Source organism: Sclerotinia sclerotiorum, genomic scaffold (genome assembly GCF_000146945.2).
Source record: "Sclerotinia sclerotiorum 1980 UF-70 scaffold_4 genomic scaffold, whole genome shotgun sequence".
NCBI lineage: Eukaryota > Fungi > Ascomycota > Leotiomycetes > Helotiales > Sclerotiniaceae > Sclerotinia > Sclerotinia sclerotiorum.
This window is the reverse complement of record NW_001820832.1, coordinates 350,465-368,477: the sequence shown is the minus strand read 5'-3', so window position 1 is coordinate 368,477 and position 18,013 is coordinate 350,465. Positions and strand designations below refer to the sequence as shown.

Genomic DNA, 18,013 nt, shown 5'->3' with positions numbered 1-18,013 from the left:
GCAAAAGCCAAGAAAGGATAGACGAGTGCATTGCCCCAGGAAATCCCAAAGGTCTCCAAGGTCCCAAAGGTGCAAATAAATATCAATTCATATGAATGAATGTACCCAAGAATTACCCGCCAACCATCTGCTTCTCCTCTTTCAAAATGGCCAGTTATCATCCATATAAGAACACTCCTTACTATACTACGGATGGTAGCAGAGGTGATAACTTTACTACTTCCGACCGTCCTCACGCAAAACCGTCCTACTCGTCTTCTTCAGATGAAGAAATTATTGCATCTTTAAAGGGTCTTGCCTTACAGTCAAGAACTAAAGAGATTATTAGTACTAGCAATAGTCCCGGTAGTACAAATTCATCTCCACGTTATGGTACTCTCGGAGCACATGGTATGTTACGCTTCTACCCTTTTGATGCAAGCTCAAGCCTTTTCCGCTTTCTACCCCGCCGCCACCCACGAATTAGTACAAATATTCCAAGGCTGACTCGTGATTTGAAATCTATTCAGTTGATACAATATCTACATTCAATACGCCAAAGAAAAGCGATTCAATTCCTATTACCATTGAACAATCCACAACAAGAAAACGAGTGTATACACCATTGACAGGTCGTGGAGAATTACCAGGGTAAGCAAGCATAAGCATAATTTGTTTTGTTTTGTTGGGAGGTTATCGAGGAGCAAGGACTATGCCGGAAAACTTTTTATGCCATTGTTCTGACGAAAGATTTATAGAGGATACTTTCCCGGCTTTGCAGACGAAACCCCAGAAACCCTCAAATCAGCAGTTCTATTATCAACTTCACGTTCAAGAGCCTCACCAGAGGTAAAACCACTTGCAATGTCTTCCGTGTTGTCACCAATGGATTCACCATCTTCCGGTGCTACCGTTCGTGGTCCTCCTTCAATCATCAGCTCTCCATTTACCTTGCCAGAAACTTTGGTAATGCCCAAAGGAAAATACTACCCTTCAAACTATAAGCCGGCACCCACATCTCCCGCCCCAAATGTCGCTTCACCGATATTATATGGTGGCGATCTTCAACTTCCTCCTAAGAATCAACGTCAAAAATCTACGAATCCAAATCATCAAAGACGATCTTCGGACATTAAACGAAAGCTACAAAAATACCAAAGGGATATGATTGAACAAGCACGTATGGTACATGCTTCAGTAACTTCATCTCCTGGTGTACCATCCGCACCAGGTTCTAAACCTATCAGTCCTAGATTACTTCCTTTGGGTAGTCCCGGTCCCATTACGCCATTTGAATTGGAAGAAGGTTCTGGATATCTAATTGCAGGTCAAATTAGATCTGGTGGATTATCCGAAGGTGGATTGAGAGAAAATGAAGCTGTTGCAAGAATGATTAGAGTTGAGGAAGAGAGAAGAAGACGAGAAGGCCAAAGTTCACCAGTAGCTCGAGTCTAAAGGAGTTTCGAAGTTTGAAAATTTTAACCACAAACACAAAATTTCTTCCGGGAGATTTGCATCTTCGAAAAGAGAAGCATCGATCAAACTCAAATTTTTTCGATTACGATTCACGATCTCATGCATCGGATATTTCACCTTCGGCGATTACATCGAGATACTCCACAAAATCACCCACACCTCATGCAAAACATCAATCAATATTTTTTGATGAACTTCCCCCACAAAATACAACTTTACACGTCAGCTCGCATAACATAACCTTTCTCGACATGCATCACGAATTATTCACGGCTCCTTTTTCCTTTTGTTAACCGGATATCCAAAGGACTTTTTATCGGATATCCATGTATGGTCATTCAATAAGATTTGACTTATGCACGCTACTCATTTTTTTCTTCTTTCACATGGCCTAAATACCAAGTGCTGGTATATTAGCTTTTGTTTTTGTTTTTTTTTGTTTTTTTTTGCATCCTTTTGCGTTGGGTTTAGATTGCATTGATATTTCTTTTTATGGGGTTTAGGATGGTGATGTGATGGATGGAGTTGGGTTGAACTCTATCTTGGTTGGGAATGAGGATGGATATGGGTAGGATAGGGTAGGGTAGGGTTTGGAGTTACTGGTTATGGTTATGGTTGATTCTTATATGTCCTTTGGGTTCCATGGGTTATGGATGGGATTGTGGGAAAAGAAGGTATTCTGTGGATGGAATCGCAATCGCAATTGCACAGACATGGAGTGGAAGGGAAGGGAATGGACTTGGCCGAAGTGTGGTGGAATGGAGTGGATGAAGAAAATGAAACGCTTCATGAGTCTTCATTTAGCTTTACCACTTTCCTTTTCACCAAAGCTCTGAGGGTATAGCGTTGCATTGCATATTATAGCATAGTATAGCTTTGCATAGGATTGTAGAAGATGAGATTAGAAGAGAAAATAGCATGAGAATAAAAAATTCTTTCTACATACATATACATCTACCTATCTATCTATCTACCTGCATTCCATAATTCATAATTCATGATTTGCTCTATGTATAACTGAGTAATGGTAGCTAAATATCTATCTATATTCTATTTATGAGAATATTTATATAGTTTTATAAAAGAGGGGGAGAGGGAGGGAGAGAGTTGATATTTCTCTTTAGTATTTATTTATTTATTTATTTAATCTATTCATCTGTTACGTGTTACGACGGTAACATATTTCCGTATCACATGACTAATCATAGGATCAGAGCTATCATGTGACCGGCTCTAATCAATCTAGTTAGAGCCACTAGAGTGTAACGATACTGTACTGGAGGCAGCGGCTGCCTAAGGTTCGTCGGTTGGTAGTTATGGGTTAAGGCTTTATCACTGGTATTCACTTGAAAGTGAATTCGTTACTAGATCAAGTAGAATGTAGGTAAACTAATTGATAACTAAGTTGAGCACGAAGCTCCTAAACTATGAAACTACTCTGACTATATAATGATCGAAGAAGGGAGCCCCCAGGAGCTTTGAGGGCTCCTTATCACGTGATTTCTGATGGTGCGTGCGCATACGATCTTAAGGTGACCAAGATCACATACTAATTCGATGAAATCTGATTGCTTTTGCACAAGGCCTAAGCTCTCCTAATTAATCAGTTTGCTACCATCGTAACACCATCAATCCTAATGGTGAATCGTGACATAGAGCCAGAACACGAAGGTCTATATAATCAAGATGGATTTCCTTTGTATAGAGCTTCGTGCTCAAGATCAATCATTTAGTATACTCTACTATTAGTTACGAATTGCATATCATTATGGTCATTACTTAAGTCCCTGCTTGACGCCTAGTTATAAACCACCTCGAGAGCCTAGAGTACTTCCACGTGATCTAGACGGCAAACCTCGTAACATCATCTATATAATAACTTTTTTTTTTTTTTCGAAATCCAATATAGTATAATATATATCTCTCTTTTTGTGTGACTGGGATAATTGAAATGCTTTGGTTTAGTTTAGTAGTTTAGTTTAGTCTTGACTTTAGAGGTCTTTGAGAGAGAGAGATATGAGTGAGTATGCATGGTTTTGGACTTGATGTTGTGGATTTTTTAGGTATTTATGAGTTTTGGTTTAAATAGGTAGATATTTACTCTTAGTTGGCTGCTCCTAATTTGAAGTTCTCTTCTTCTGCTATGTTCTCAGCTTCTTCTTCCATTTTCTCACCCTCCCCCTCCTCACCCTGCTTCTCATCCTCCCCATCCTGCTTCTCACCCTCACCCTCCCCCTCCTCCCCCTTCCCCTTCTTCCCCACAACCCTCCCCTCAAAATACAAAACCGCCTGCGTCCCCACCGTCCCCTCCATCCCCCTACTCTCCCTCGCGCCCTCCACCCCCTCCACAAACTCCCTCACCTTCCCAATCACCTCCCCCGCCTCCTCCCCACTTGCTCTCCTCCCCTTCCTCTTCTCCGCCAACACCACCTCAACCTTATTCCCCTTCTCCAAAAACTCCCTAATCCTCTGCAACCGATGACTTAAATCATTCTTCCCAATCGCCCAATTCATCTCAATCGTCTTGGTAACCGTCGCAGGATTCTTCTTCTTCTTCGCTAATCTCTTCTGTCTCGCCGCTTCCCCTTTATCAATAATTTTCGCAATAGGAGGTTCCCCATCATCGCTATATGCGATGATTTGTAACATGTGTGTTTTGAGGTTAATTGATTTGAGGATTTCAGAGGTGGCTTTTGGGGGGTCGAGTCTTTGTTCGCTGTTTTTGAGACGCACGTATAGGTCTTTGATTTCTTCATCCCGTGGAAGTCGCTGTTCGGGTACGATGTGCGAGGTGCTTTTTAGGAGGGTCCGATGCTGCTGTGTACGGCTTGCGTGGATGCGCGTGAGGTGCGAGGAGAAGGTCAATGGGCGGAGGAGAGGTGTGGATGTGTGGTCAATGGGTGCGAGAAATACACGTCGCAGAGCAGATGCTGCGTTAAATACGCAGCGTGTGGTTGACATGCTTGGTAGTGGTTGCGATTATCTGTTGTTGCGACAGCTTGAGAGCTTGATTTTGATGTTGTAATGTGGGAGAGGAGGGGAGAGAATTTATTATCGTTGCTTATATAATCATAAATTTCCATTTCTACATACCCATATCAATCACCATACATACATATCACGGGATAACAAAACAAGCACCAAGGACTTCGCTCCCACACAAAACTACACATACAATAAATTTTTCAACCGCGAAGAAAAAGCAAAAGCATGCCATGATATCCAAACCCCTCCTCCGACCTCTTCCCCGCAAATCCCCCTTCCCCCTCCCGCTTCCCCTTCCGCACCTCACCCGCAACCAACACACCCTCCACCGACCCTCCTGGACCCAACATTCCAACCTCCCCCACTACCTCCGCATCCTCAGCTGGACCCTAAAATCCCTCTTCATATATCACTGTTTCCATACCTACATCTACTCAGTCGAATCCGCCACGGGCCCCTCAATGCTACCCACCATCTCCGTAAGCAACGAATGGTTTCTAATCGACCGATCACGACGACGGGGCCGCCACGTAAAAGTAGGGGATATAGTGAGTTTTGACTCTGTGGTCGAGCCTGGGGAGAAGGCGTTTAAGAGGGTACTGGGGTTGGAGGGGGATTGTGTTATGATGGGGACGCCGGGGACGGGGGATACGAAGATGATTAGGGTGAGTTCTTGAGGCGAGGGGGCCCGGGGAGATAGATTTGCAATGGGAAGGGTGCTAATTTGTTTCGTTAGGTTCCTCAGGGTCATTGTTGGTTGGTGGGGGATAATTTGGAATGGTCGAGGGATTCGAGATTGTTTGGCCCGGTACCTATGGCTCTTATTAAGGGGAAAATCGTTGCTAGAGTTCTGCCGTGGAGCGATAGGAAATGGTTTGAGAATGAATTGCAGCCAGAGCCGAAAAGAACCTGGTTTCAGAGTATATATACCTGGTTTACAACATGATGAACAGATGAAACTCATCAATTCAGAGGAAAAACGTCTCGAGACGAACAATTTACTCACGAATAGGTACATATGACTCTTTCAAAGTGCTCTGATGGTTTATAACAAGTGAAGCCCTAATACAATCACAGAAAATCGCAAAGTCCTAACAACATACTTTTCATGTTGTCCTTTAGCCACGAATTTCATGTGAGAATTCCTGATATTCCTAGCAATTATTGAAATTGGATATCATAACGTCCTATCTAATTACATGAATAACAAGTAAAGTTCCATATGAGCTGTAATAAGTTATTGAAGGAAGACGTCGTAAAAGATATACCGTAGTAACAGGAACCTCTGAAGGTTTGTCATGAAAAACAGAAATAAAGTTGTGCAGCGCCCCCCGCTCTGCCAATGCTCGCTACAAACTATTATGCCTTTGGTTATACTCCTAACACCGTGCCCTTCCCATAGCTAGATGCAAATAACAAAGAAATCTTTTCTCGTGTAATGGCTCAACCTTCGATATGGGATGACTTTCCACTCTGTCCGAGTAGTTGTAACGATCTTTGAGCAAGTTGAACAACCTCTCCTTCGCCATCTTCTTCACCTTCGTCGTCAGATTCAATTTGTTTGTCGGAAATAGTCTTGATCATTTGTACAATCTCTTCCGATTTTCCAATCAAAGCTATCAATTTCTTATCCTCGGATTCTAATAGTTGTAATAATGTCCAGATTGCAATGTGTTGGAAGGTTGGATCTCCGCTAGCAAGGAATCGTTTTAGATAACCGTGAATGCCTCCGTGTGGTTCTGTCCAGGCTGAAATGAAGATAGAGTAATCACCGACTGCAATTGATTAGCATTGAAAGTCTTAAAGCATGAACCCATTATTAAAACTTACCTTTGGAAGACAAGTTACCAAGCGCCGCAGCACTGTTACCTTGAACTTCGATACTCGCGGAATCTGTTAATGGAATAAGGACATCGAACACCCCTAGGTTGAGAAGTTGGGTCTTGAGATCGTCACTTAATGCCAATACAGCGATTGCGGCAGTCATTTCGGACTGAACACTAAGGGCCACATCCAGAACAAGTTGTTTGCATTTTTGAACAGCTCCGGCTTGTAAAACAAGCTCCTTGTTTCGATCAGAGCTAGCAGCAAGGTTACGAAGTGTCGAAATGGCGTGGCACTGAATTTCTTCATTATCGGTGGAACCTAGTAAATCGACCAATGGTTTAAGGAAGCCAGCATCAATAATTGGGGATTCGTTTAATGGATGTATCGATATGTTGCGTATGCAAGCGACAGCTGAAAGTATTAATGGTAGATATGAGGATTGTAAAAGTCGTAACAATGGAGCTAAACCGCGAGCGCGCACAATTTCCAGTTGGTACTTCTCATCGGAAGCCAAATTTCGTAGAGCTAGAGCTGCTTGACATTGAACTTTAGGTGATGACGAATCCATGAGGTTCACAAGAGACTGTATGAGTCTATTCTCGTTCAGGGCGAGTTTTTTGCGGTTATTAGCATCAACGGCGATATTACTCAAAGCTGTTGTGCAGTAGTACTGTACATCTACGTCTGAAGATGAGAGGAGCTGTACTAGAACGGGTATGGCACCAGCATTAACCAGCTGCTGGCGATTCTCATCTAAATATTGTCAGTGCCTGGGAAATATTATCTCAACAAGGTTGTTCCTTACCGGAATGGGTCATGTTCAACAAAGCACCGGTTGCATTTCTCTGCACACGCATGTCTTTAGATTTTGCTAGACGAGTGAGGGGCCCCAATGCCCCTGATCGTGCGATCTTGGCCTTATTATCCTCGTGTGTTGCTAAGTTGGTAATGCAACCAACAGCGTTACATTGCACCTCGACATTTGGGGACATCATCTGTCGGATGAGGGGTGTAAGGCCCCCAAGAAGTACGATTGCTACTTTGTTTTCCGCTGCGTCGTGTGTCAGCTTAGTCCGTGGAGGAGGGGAAAGTATAACTCACTGTTAACTGCGAGATTCCCAAGAGCTGCGCTAGCCGCTCGCTGCACCTCCATATCTGGACTTTGCAGGAGGAAGAGTATCGGCTCGAGGGTATCTCTATCTACTTCACGGACATCTGAAAGGAGTCAGTATTTACACTCCTGCAATGAAAAATATTCTAATCCTCTCCGCCCTGAACTCTGCCATCGGGGAACTTGTATGCGAGGCGGTCCATCATCGATACGAGCCATGCACTCCCTGCTCGAGTCGGACATTGCGTATTTACATCCATCTAGGTGTAAAAAGCGACGTACCTCGTTCGGTTATCTCAGCAAATGTTAAACTAGCACTTCGCTGAAGATCGACATTATCAGAAAATACCAAGGTACTTAAAGCTCGTAGAGGTTCGCCGGAGAAAAAGTCGGTCTCGCCGCGCTGACAGTATCGTTAGACATCAAACATATCATCAGCATATTCATTCCTTACGTTCTCGAGGTATTGTAGAAGGTCTGCCACCGCTTCTCTTTCGCTTTCTGCAAGCACCGGCTCATATAAGCCATCTCGGGATTTACCTGCACAGTCGGTAGATAAGTAGATGATTCCAAAGATATGATCTCACGATGCATACCTCCGCAGCAAGAAGAGCAGACACCACCCATTTCTCGATGTTTAGTCCCGTAGGACTAGTGATGGTGGTAAATTGTAGGGTCGGGATTCAGATGTTTTTGTTGTTGGAATGAGGGCGAGTAGTCGGACAAAGCGAAGCTATAGGAAGGGGAAATGGCATCAAATTCCGTTTCGTTTTATATTATAGGAAGGTTCTATGACCATTCGAAGGGGAGTAGCGATGTAAATTATTGAGTGGATTAAATCTTGATAAAGAAGGTTCGAGGATTGAGTTGGGTGGAAGCTTTTTTGGTTCCCAAGCAGCTTTCGGTCTTTCACTTACTTAATTGTACACCACCGCCGGCTTGTACACGCTACAACGCCATGGAAGGCAACGCACAGACCACGGGTCTATTTTATACTATAGCTAAAATAGAAAGATCGAGTTAAAGTTGGAGACTTGGAGTTGTCATAAATTCATCACATGTAGTTTTTATTCTTATTGATGGTTAAATTGTTAAATTGTTAAAATATCAGATGATTATATTAATTACTAATATACTAAATAGTACATAGACTATTTATACAATAACTGTTTGTTTTTATTTCGATAACATTCTTTATAATAAAGTGTTTCGGGTGTTGATTTTTAATACATCTGCCTATTTAAAGTTATCCATGTTTTATGCTTTATGAAAGAAAGGTCTCATGAGCAAGTCAACAATGTTTCAACAAGCCATCAACAACCTCCTCACACTTTTCTTCCCATAACCCAACTGTATTTTGCTTAGTATCTCAGTCAGAGATGTTAGGGTTATTCGCTACAACTACGGATTTCATGTCGATCCCCTGCAAATCTCCAGCCTCCTCTTCCAACAAACGAAAACTAACTGGAGCCTCGCGGCTAATCGTGGCTAAAGATAACCAATAGATAGCATAGAATGATAGATAGAAGTCGTAGATTAGGAAGTATCAAAAAATCAAAAAATCTCTTCCCTTTAGAATGACTCCTAAAAGTTCAAAAAGTCGGCCAAGTGTCTTAGATTTTTATAAGACAAGATAAACTTAACATAACTGTTGAACCACTTTCTCTCCTTATCTGATGATTTTCATATTTTCATATTACCATTATCGCGCTCTCCGCTCTCCCCATCCTCGAAAATTCAAACTCGATATTTATTTACATTCCTAGTCAGTTAGTTCTACGTGCTGCTTCCCTGAACTTGGGTAGTCCGTCCTTCAAAAGGCCATCTCAAAAATAAAAAGAACATCAACAACTTCATACACAAACACACAACATAACATTCAAGTCCCGACACATTAATGCTCAGTATGGAAAACCTTATACTACCAACCACAATGATTACGATCCTTCGACAAACGATCCTTCACTCGTACTCAGGTACTCCGTATGTAAAAAGCTTTTCACATTGATTCATCTATCATCTATCATGTATCCACCACATCCACCAATTTATGTACGGAGTATGGTACACTATCCATTTACACCGATATTTTGCCCCAATAAAAAGGATGCAGATGCAAACGCATACACCCACTTCAAGCCTCACCAGAACAGCCAATGGATAAGACAAGGATTATTCTCGAAGCCGGGTATGGTGATACCTACACAGTAACAACCAACTGTTTTATATCGACGTGTTTTCCTAATGATGGCATTGATTCTTGAAGATCAAATGATGTGGATTGAACTCCATATGGAGGGGCTTCAGGCATTAACGTTGCCGTCATATCTTCCACTTCTGATTATCCTGTCATGAAGAGATTTGGTGATAGCCACGATTCGAAATATTTTCCGAGGAAGATGCAGGTATGTTAGCCACAGCGACTGTCGAATTCGAGTTCATGCATGTAGGTCCAAGTACGGGGGAAAGAGCCTCAAGGAGCATTGGTTATACTAGACGGTTAAGATGAATGAACGCCTACGTTACTCAAGGTAGGTAGTCTCTTCATCCTAAGAGGGGAATCTGAAAGCGGATTTCTAGAAGGTTGTTCTGAGTTTACTTTGATTCTCTTCAATCGAATGCCGGAATTTGTTGATTTACTCTTACTATTACGAATAAGTCGTCCCACCGAAGTTTAGATAAGACATGGAGAAGTCCCTCCCATCTTTGGATGATCCAGTCGGGAGAATCGAACCAATTCAGAGTCATGTTTGGGTAAAAATGATATCGAAATGACCTTTTTCTTTTTTGCGAAGAGATTTTTGATCACTTCCATAGGTGGATGGTATGAGCTGGCATGGTGAGAAAATGTCCTTGCACTTCAAAATGGGTATAGTGAGTGGATACTCAAAGAACTAATCCGGGGAAGAGAACCGAGACAGTAACGGGAATTCCCAAAAAGATAACCTGACTGGATGACGCCAACAATGGTGTCTATATTTAAAGTAGATGTATCGAGTGATCCAAGACAGATCGGACGATTGTAGTCTTCTCACCCAAGTAGATTTATCCAACTCTTCCTGTCACCTTCGACACACACACTTGCCATCGTTGATGCCTCTGTTATATGAGACTGCTTCAAAGGAACTGGACGCTGGATATCTGTATATATTTAGCAGTACAGTACCGAGAGCCTCGATGTCAAAAAATGACGAACCGCTCAGGGATTCCCCTCAAGCTCGAACATGAAGATCTTATTAGAAGGTGAGCTTAATTACTAGGTAGGCTACTAGCTAGGTATATAGTAGGTAAAGGGTAGAGGTAGGTAATAATGGATAAAGGTGGAATAAATTGAGGTACCGGTACTTGAACTGCTAATAAATTAGTAAGATGTCTATCTACGCAGGTGCCTCCTCAGTCATGAAAGATCTTACTCGAGTACTGTACTTATGACTCCGTACATGACAATACTACGGTAAATAAAGTGACACCATAATGCAGAATCCAGAAGAGGCTCGATTTTTGGCTGATCAGAGAAATTCCCCAGAAGACAATTCACGAAATACAACTTTATTTCTTTATTATTACCTACACCCACATGAAAATCCTTGCCCCACCTTCTTCGTGACTTTTGTTCTAGCTTTCAAAGTTCAACCTAATCAGATTACTACCATTTCAAGCTTCGCGATTCGATACTATCTCTCTCCTTGCAGTACAACCGACGACTCTCTTTATGACTATACTTCAATTTATTTCTTATTGAAGTTTCAACCACCTCTACTTCTGTTCCCCCCCCCAATATCGATGTGCTCCCCACGAATTGTCCCAAGCATAATCCATGTCTGATATGGCAGAAGAGATACGGCCAGCGGCGCCCAATCCCGCAGATTCCTTTACATTCCAACCACCGGTTATCGCTAGACATGATCACGAGTCGCGCATAGCTCAACCTTCAACATTCCTTCTTCCAAGAGGGAAGGTCGCCGAGATGCATCAAGAAAGGCTGCAGGAGCTGCCGCAGGAGGAAAAGCCGGAGGAACAGCCGGAGGAAAAGCCGATGAGTGCGCTCGACAGGGACCAGCAGAAGGGTCTGGTAAGATAATTTCACCTATCGCTTGTTCTATCAGGATAGTCATATAAAATCATTTATGGGATAGTCGTGGGGGTTTTGTACTTCGAGTACTACGCGGAGCTGACATGCCTGATTCAACAGAAATCAATTCGAGATTTCCTCAAGCGCCGTACCAGCTACGATGTTCTACCTCTTTCGTTTCGACTCATCATTCTTAATACCGATTTACTGGTCAAGAAGAGCTTGACCATCCTTCTACAAAATGGTACACAACAGCCCCGACCCTACCGGATTATACCTCACTGCTGATCTTTGAACCTTATAGGTATCGTTTCAGCCCCGCTATGGGATTCCCATACCTCAACCTTTGCTGGACTTCTTACGACTTCGGACTATATAAATGTTATCCAATATTACTGGCAGAATCCAGAAGCCCTCAATCAAATAGATCAATTCAAATTGAGTAGCTTAAGAGGTAGAGTCCAACATTTTCGATCGATTGGGCAACAGGCTGACTTCATCACAGATATCGAAAAGGCAATTGGCGTACTACCTTTGGAGACGGTATCGGTACATCCTGCGCGACCTCTTTACGATGCTTGTCGCGAGATGTTGCAAACCCGGGCCCGCCGTATCCCGCTGGTTGATGTTGATGACGAGACGGGAAAAGAGATGGTGGTCAGTGTGATTACACAATATCGTATCCTGAAGTTTATTAGTGTCAATGTCGAAGAGACGGAATTCTTGAAGAAAAGTGTATCGGACATCAAACTTGGAACTTATGGGGACCTACAAACCGCAAATATGGACACTCCGGTGATCGACGTCATACATATGATGGTCAAACACAGCATTTCGAGCGTTCCCATTGTTGACAAAGATTCGCGAGTACTTAATCTTTTCGAGGCTGTCGATGTAATCACGATTATTAAGGGTGGTGTATACGATGGTCTGACTTTGACTGTGGGAGAAGCTTTGGCCAATAGGGCAGAAGACTTTGCCGGGATTTATACTTGCAGTGAAGAAGACAGGTTGGATTCGATCTTTGACACGATTCGAAAATCTAGAGTGCATCGATTGGTGGTTATAGATGAAGAGCAGCATTTGAAGGGAGTGATCTCTTTGTCGGATATTTTGCAGTATGTACTCCTACATGGAGAAGACGATGATTGAGCCTGTCCGATATTGGCCATGATACTACGAGGATGGATAGGCGTTGCATAGCGATTTGGCGTACAGGCACAAACCTGATCTCACGGGTCATTAAAATGGCCACAAATAGATGTGATTGGGCGATTTATTCATATTCGTTAATACCATTTTATCGGCTCGGACTAAGGATAATATGGCGGATTGGCTTGTGAATATTTTATGGATTATGGGCAGCATAGGACTTGCAATTCAGAGATTTTACCCCCTTTAAAATGCTTCGACGGGCTACTGTGCATTCTTCAGCTGATTCCAAGTGGATCTATCATTCCGGAATGAAGATATCATTTTGGACTTAATATTGGTTCATTATTGAGAATGGATAAGTTTAAGTCGCGGTTTCTTCTTTTGTCATTAGGAGCTCATAGAAAATGCTTTTAGTCTTTCTCTTGGTCTTGAAAAAGGCAGGAACCATCTTCCTAGAGAGCCAATCTGCCATTTCTGTTGACACTAAAGAATACATCCCAAAAAATATTTACAAATGACAAGCAACAATTAAAGGTTGCTGGAGATCATCCAGCAATCAAAATGCCAGCTAACAGTTATCGTCTTAATTCAAGGGCATCATCAGCTACTTTATCCCTCAGGCGACAACAGCAAGAAGCACCTCTATTCATAGATGATGCAAGTATTGCACAAAATTTGCTACGAGGCCAAGTGATTCCTATCAGACGAGCGTCCATCAGAGCATTTCCATCAGATCCCAATATTTCCTTAGGCTTATATGGAGATGCTCCTTCCCACGCCGGCGAGTCTTCCAATATCGTGCAACAGCCTAGAACTCGACGTGGTCTTTGCAGTAGCAATACCTGGACTTCTTCAAGTGGCGGTGGTGAGTCTGAAAATGATGACTCGGATGATCGTACACAATTTATAGAAGAATTCAATCGACTGGCGGATAAGGTCTGCAAATAGTTCCATTGTGATATGGCGGACAAAGCTAATGCTGCGTAGCATGGCATACGAAAATTTATTCCAAGTGAATACGAGGATGTTCCTGTTAAGTTAATGCTTACATTCCATCGCCTCAAGTGCTTACTAGATTTAGTGCATCGAAGACGGACCCGATAAACATGGTAACTGGCTATCCCGAAAGATCTTCAGACGGACATCCTCATCTCAGACCCCCGTTGTCAAGTCCAAGAAAGCAGAACGTCGAGATCTCAAAAGAATGCGCAGCATTAGTGACTCCTTGCGATTGAAGGGCAGACGAGACTCACTGAAAGATAGAGATTTGGTTGAACTTGTTCGTCTGTGTGGGTCAAGTCTATTATACCTTCCAGCCGAATATGCTCCGAGCAGCTTGACTTTACCAACTTGTATCCGTGCTACAGCACAATACTTGATACAGCATGGTATGTTTCGAATTACAGTCGAGTATATAACTTCTAAGTGCTGATTGATGTGCAGCTCCTACAACCCGAGGTATCTTTCGTATACCGGGCTCCCAACACACAATCGGCCTCATTTATGAACATTACAGTTCCAAAGGTGACGAGGGACACATTGCAGGAACAGTAAGATGTCCGACTTTACCAGACCATATCGATTGTGATGTGCACGACGTTGCATCTGCATTCAAGAGATTTCTCTCTGGTATTCCTGGTGGCATTTTGGGATCACTTCCACTGTTCGATGCTCTAGTATCCATCCAAACAAATCTTAGGGGTGATCCCGGAGTTGACACGAACTAAGCATAGCAAGGTCCGAGCGAGACTTATAGCTTTGTCTATTTCAACTTTAAGATCAACATATCCGAAGGAGAACTTATCTGTGCAGTCTTAGGACTACTCTGTATGGTCGGTCGTGCAGCCGAAACGGCACGAAGGGAAGACGATAAAGGCAGGCCTCTCCCTACTTCGGATCTTATGGGCTACAAACCGTTAGGAGTTTGTTTCGGTCCCCTCCTTGTCGGTGATCTAATGGACAACTACAATATCCGCTTAGCCAACGGCCATGGTAGTTTGGTTCTCACTCCCGTGAGTCCACCAAAAACTAAGAAGGAGAGAAAGAAATACAAAAGTGCAGAAGAGGGAGTCACTTTCAACAATACAGTTGACAAAATCAAGGTTGCGTGCGAAATTATGGAGATGCTCATCACACATTGGCGTGATATAGTTCGTCATATGAAGAACCTAGACGCACTCACAGCTGTTAATGGATGCAAAAGTGCAGGTCTTCGCGGTAGAAAACCACCTATGCTACGTCCTTCAATGTCGGAATCCTTCTCCTTGCGAAGACCTCCTGACTGGACTTATGACAAACCCGACAGGAATATTGACAGGAGTCAATCTCCGACACCTCCACAGCGTAAGCTTTCTCCTCGTTCATGTCCAGTGCATATCGATACAATGAGTAACCGCGGGGAGATTACGCAACAGCGAGCACTTGACGACTCCGCTCATTCCTCGCAGCTAGATTCCTTATTAGTCACAAAGCAACGATCACGTCAACGATTGCTACCGGGAGAAGTTCTTAAGAATACAAAATCTACGAGTGCTCTTTCGGCGGCTTTGGTACAAGAGCATCCTGATGAAAACGACTTTGAGGATAGTAAGCTCAGTTTCATGCAAACTCCACAAAGTGGTGGACCACCTCCTTCTACAAGGAATGGGAAAGGAAATGATCAAAAGAGCCCAGCTGCTGAACATAATAGTGGGCGTCATGTCAAATGTATTGTTCGAAATTTCGAAAGCGAATCGACTGAAGCTGAGGTTCTGTTACCTGATACGGATTCCAAGGATTTTGGCCATGATAAGACACCTAAAGCACAATCGATTAAACAATCACCAGATAGGGAATCCAAGGAGACGAAGACGACCAGTTTATCTGGTCTCTTGCATGATAACAATCGAAACTCTAGGCAAGGCTCTTCGCCGACTTATCGGAATAACCCACCCAGCAGAGATAATCATATAAGATTCGCGCCCAGTACATCTCATGCTCCGGAGAGCAAGGATCCTCGGAGATTTCCAGGTTTTACAAGTTCTGAACCCTCGAAGGGGAATAGTCCTATCGACCCAATCTCTCGCGTTTCACATGAGGATGACTTGGCATCTTTAGCTGTGCTAGGACAGGCTCTGGAATCTCCTGACTTGTCAATGAAATCGGTAAAGTCGGCAGAAAAATTCGAGAAGTCAACAAAACATGATTCTGGGGTAGACTTTCATGAAAGAACGGAAGCTGAGAAACCCCATACACCAAACTTTTCACGGCCTCAAGCACCTCGCAACAATGTTTCCTACACACCAAATTCTGCGACAATACATAAGCCCGACGGTCATTCCAGTAGTAAAAGTAATTTTTCACAAAAGACTGGTTCTGCTGCACCCCTCGTTACAACATCAGTGGAGCCCAAAGTCACGCAAGCGAAAGGAAAACGTCCTCATGAAACTGCTTCGCCAGCTACCTTGTCAAAAGTAGCTTCGATTAGGGAAATGTTCCGGAAGCGAAAATCCGAGAGTCGGTCTTCAAAATCAAGTGAAGATCATCACAAGAGTGAGCCTTCTAGGTCAGTCATAGAGCATCATGCAGAACCCCGTTCACGGAAGATTCCCACTCCCGAGCCCACTAGTACGCCCAAGAAGGTCAGCGTAAGGGCCATAGCAGAAAAATTCGACACAGTAAAGGCAACACCTCCTCCGCCGGTATCACCAACTCCAGCTAAATCTGCTCGACCGGCAGCTACAACGTCTGTGGACAATCGACGAGGCGGTGGTGTTGTTTCACCTTATACTATCAATCCGCCATCATCACCATCAAGATCTATTGCATCCATTAAATCTGGAAAGTCTATTCGGTCTTTCCGCAATGTCGGTTTAGCCCAACGATTTCAGCAAACTCAAGAACAATCATCGCCTACCAAAATACCAGCTCCAAAGAGAATTTTGAGAGATTTCGTACCAGAATCTACCTCACCTAAAGCTATAATTGAGGATTCTCATGAGGATTCTGTATCTTCATTGAAATTACCACTTTCTACTTTCAACTCGCTTTCTGTTCCACTTAAGCCAGTAGGGAATCAACCATCTATGAAGATTCGAACAGCTGGAATGGATGGTGCATATAGTAGTATTGGTAGCTCAGAAACTTTGGCTCTAATGTCATCCGAGTTTGAAGCTGCACATAAATTTCTACATTCGCAATCACTACTTGCTCATGATGCAACGCTTTCAAAGAATACTTTGAGTCGCGGGAATACAGTCTTACACTCGCAAATACGCAGTCTTCAACAACAGTTAAGTGAGAAGACTGAACAAGTACGGCATTTACAACGGATGGTTGAAATGAGGTCAAGCTCTGATACTGAGCATATTAGTCTGGCGGAGCAACTGAGAGAAGCAAGGGAGGAAGTAGAGACGTGGAGAAGAAGGGCCGAAGGAGCAGAGAGAAAATTGGAGTTGATGGAAATTATCGGTACTAGAAACAATACAAGGATGGAAGAGCAGCGGGGACTGAGTTACCAGACTAGAGGTGTTCAAGCTGGGGATGTTATTGGTATGCATGGACGGGGATATAGTGTTGATGGCGGCATGACGAGAATGATTTCAAAAAGGAGGATGGTTGATACGACGAGCTCAGAGGATAGTACTGAAAGTAATGGTACTGTTGTTAGAGAGATGATTAGAAGGGATGAGAATAGGGGTGAGATTGATATGGAGATTGTTTCTGATCAGGCTGGACATAATAATTGGGCAAGTCAGACACTTTCTATCATGGATGGTCTAAAGAGTTGGGAGAATTGATGCGTCGTATTTATGTTTTGGAAGTTTTCTTTTGGTATTGAGCAGGCAAGATGGTAAAGGAGAGGAGGTGTAGTACCGAGTCATGGGTGATGTTTTAAAAGGCTTCTTGTTTTATTTTTGTATTATATCTTTATGTTTTTGAGATGAGAAGAGTGGAGGTGAGGGGTTGAGGGGTTGAGTGGTTGAAGGAGCGGAGCGTTGGCGAATATCATTCAGATGGGTAGGGAGTTGAAATATTCATTTATTATAGATACTAGGTAGATAAGTAGGTAGGTAGGTCGATGGGTGGATGGGTAGTACCTAGGTAGGTAGCTAATGAATAGAATGGAACGTACGCACGCATGTACGGCGTTAGCTAGGTAATAGTTTTTTATATACATACCTAGGTACCTATGGATATGAGTTCTAGGTAGGTATTCACTTTGATGTTTTTGATATTTTATGATTCTTGCTATTCACTTTCTCGTGGCGTTAGTGGGGGTTTTTCTTGTTTACCTTTTGAATTTCTCTTTTGATATCATTGATAGTGGCGACATAATAATAAATAACGGCTGCGATAATATTAGATAATACGGTATAATACGGCACAGAAAAGAAGATAGGAGAAAGGAGAAAGGAGAGCATAGCAAG

General features: G+C 43.0%; 5 protein-coding genes across 5 annotated transcripts; 3 read left to right on the top strand and 2 right to left on the bottom strand.

Annotated features, from left to right (window-relative positions):
- Positions 1-146: 146 nt before the first annotated feature.
- On the top strand, positions 147-1,434 carry SS1G_03238 (predicted protein; the record flags this gene model as incomplete). The annotated part of the gene is made up of 3 exons (XM_001595100.1): positions 147-390; positions 510-630; positions 738-1,434. The coding sequence occupies 3 exons, from the start codon at positions 147-149 to the stop codon at positions 1,432-1,434; spliced, it is 1,062 nt and encodes a 353-aa protein (XP_001595150.1).
- A 2,124-nt stretch (positions 1,435-3,558) lies between these two features.
- On the bottom strand, positions 3,559-4,416 carry SS1G_03237 (hypothetical protein; the record flags this gene model as incomplete). The annotated part of the gene is made up of 1 exon (XM_001595099.1): positions 3,559-4,416. The coding sequence occupies one exon, from the start codon at positions 4,414-4,416 to the stop codon at positions 3,559-3,561; it is 858 nt and encodes a 285-aa protein (XP_001595149.1).
- Positions 4,417-5,883: 1,467 nt separating this feature from the next.
- SS1G_03236 (hypothetical protein) lies at positions 5,884-8,005 on the bottom strand (the record flags this gene model as incomplete). Its single annotated transcript, XM_001595098.1, has 7 exons — positions 5,884-6,215; positions 6,271-7,020; positions 7,073-7,318; positions 7,369-7,482; positions 7,661-7,781; positions 7,833-7,918; positions 7,975-8,005. 7 exons carry the CDS (start codon positions 8,003-8,005, stop codon positions 5,884-5,886), a joined length of 1,680 nt encoding a protein of 559 aa, XP_001595148.1.
- Positions 8,006-10,565: 2,560 nt separating this feature from the next.
- Positions 10,566-12,917, top strand: SS1G_03235 (hypothetical protein; the record flags this gene model as incomplete). Its single annotated transcript, XM_001595097.1, has 6 exons — positions 10,566-10,621; positions 10,744-10,800; positions 11,302-11,450; positions 11,755-11,892; positions 11,956-12,568; positions 12,896-12,917. 6 exons carry the CDS (start codon positions 10,566-10,568, stop codon positions 12,915-12,917), a joined length of 1,035 nt encoding a protein of 344 aa, XP_001595147.1.
- A 249-nt stretch (positions 12,918-13,166) lies between these two features.
- Positions 13,167-17,383, top strand: SS1G_03234 (hypothetical protein; the record flags this gene model as incomplete). The annotated part of the gene is made up of 4 exons (XM_001595096.1): positions 13,167-13,470; positions 13,697-13,993; positions 14,049-14,234; positions 14,424-17,383. 4 exons carry the CDS (start codon positions 13,167-13,169, stop codon positions 17,381-17,383), a joined length of 3,747 nt encoding a protein of 1,248 aa, XP_001595146.1.
- Positions 17,384-18,013: the final 630 nt, after the last annotated feature.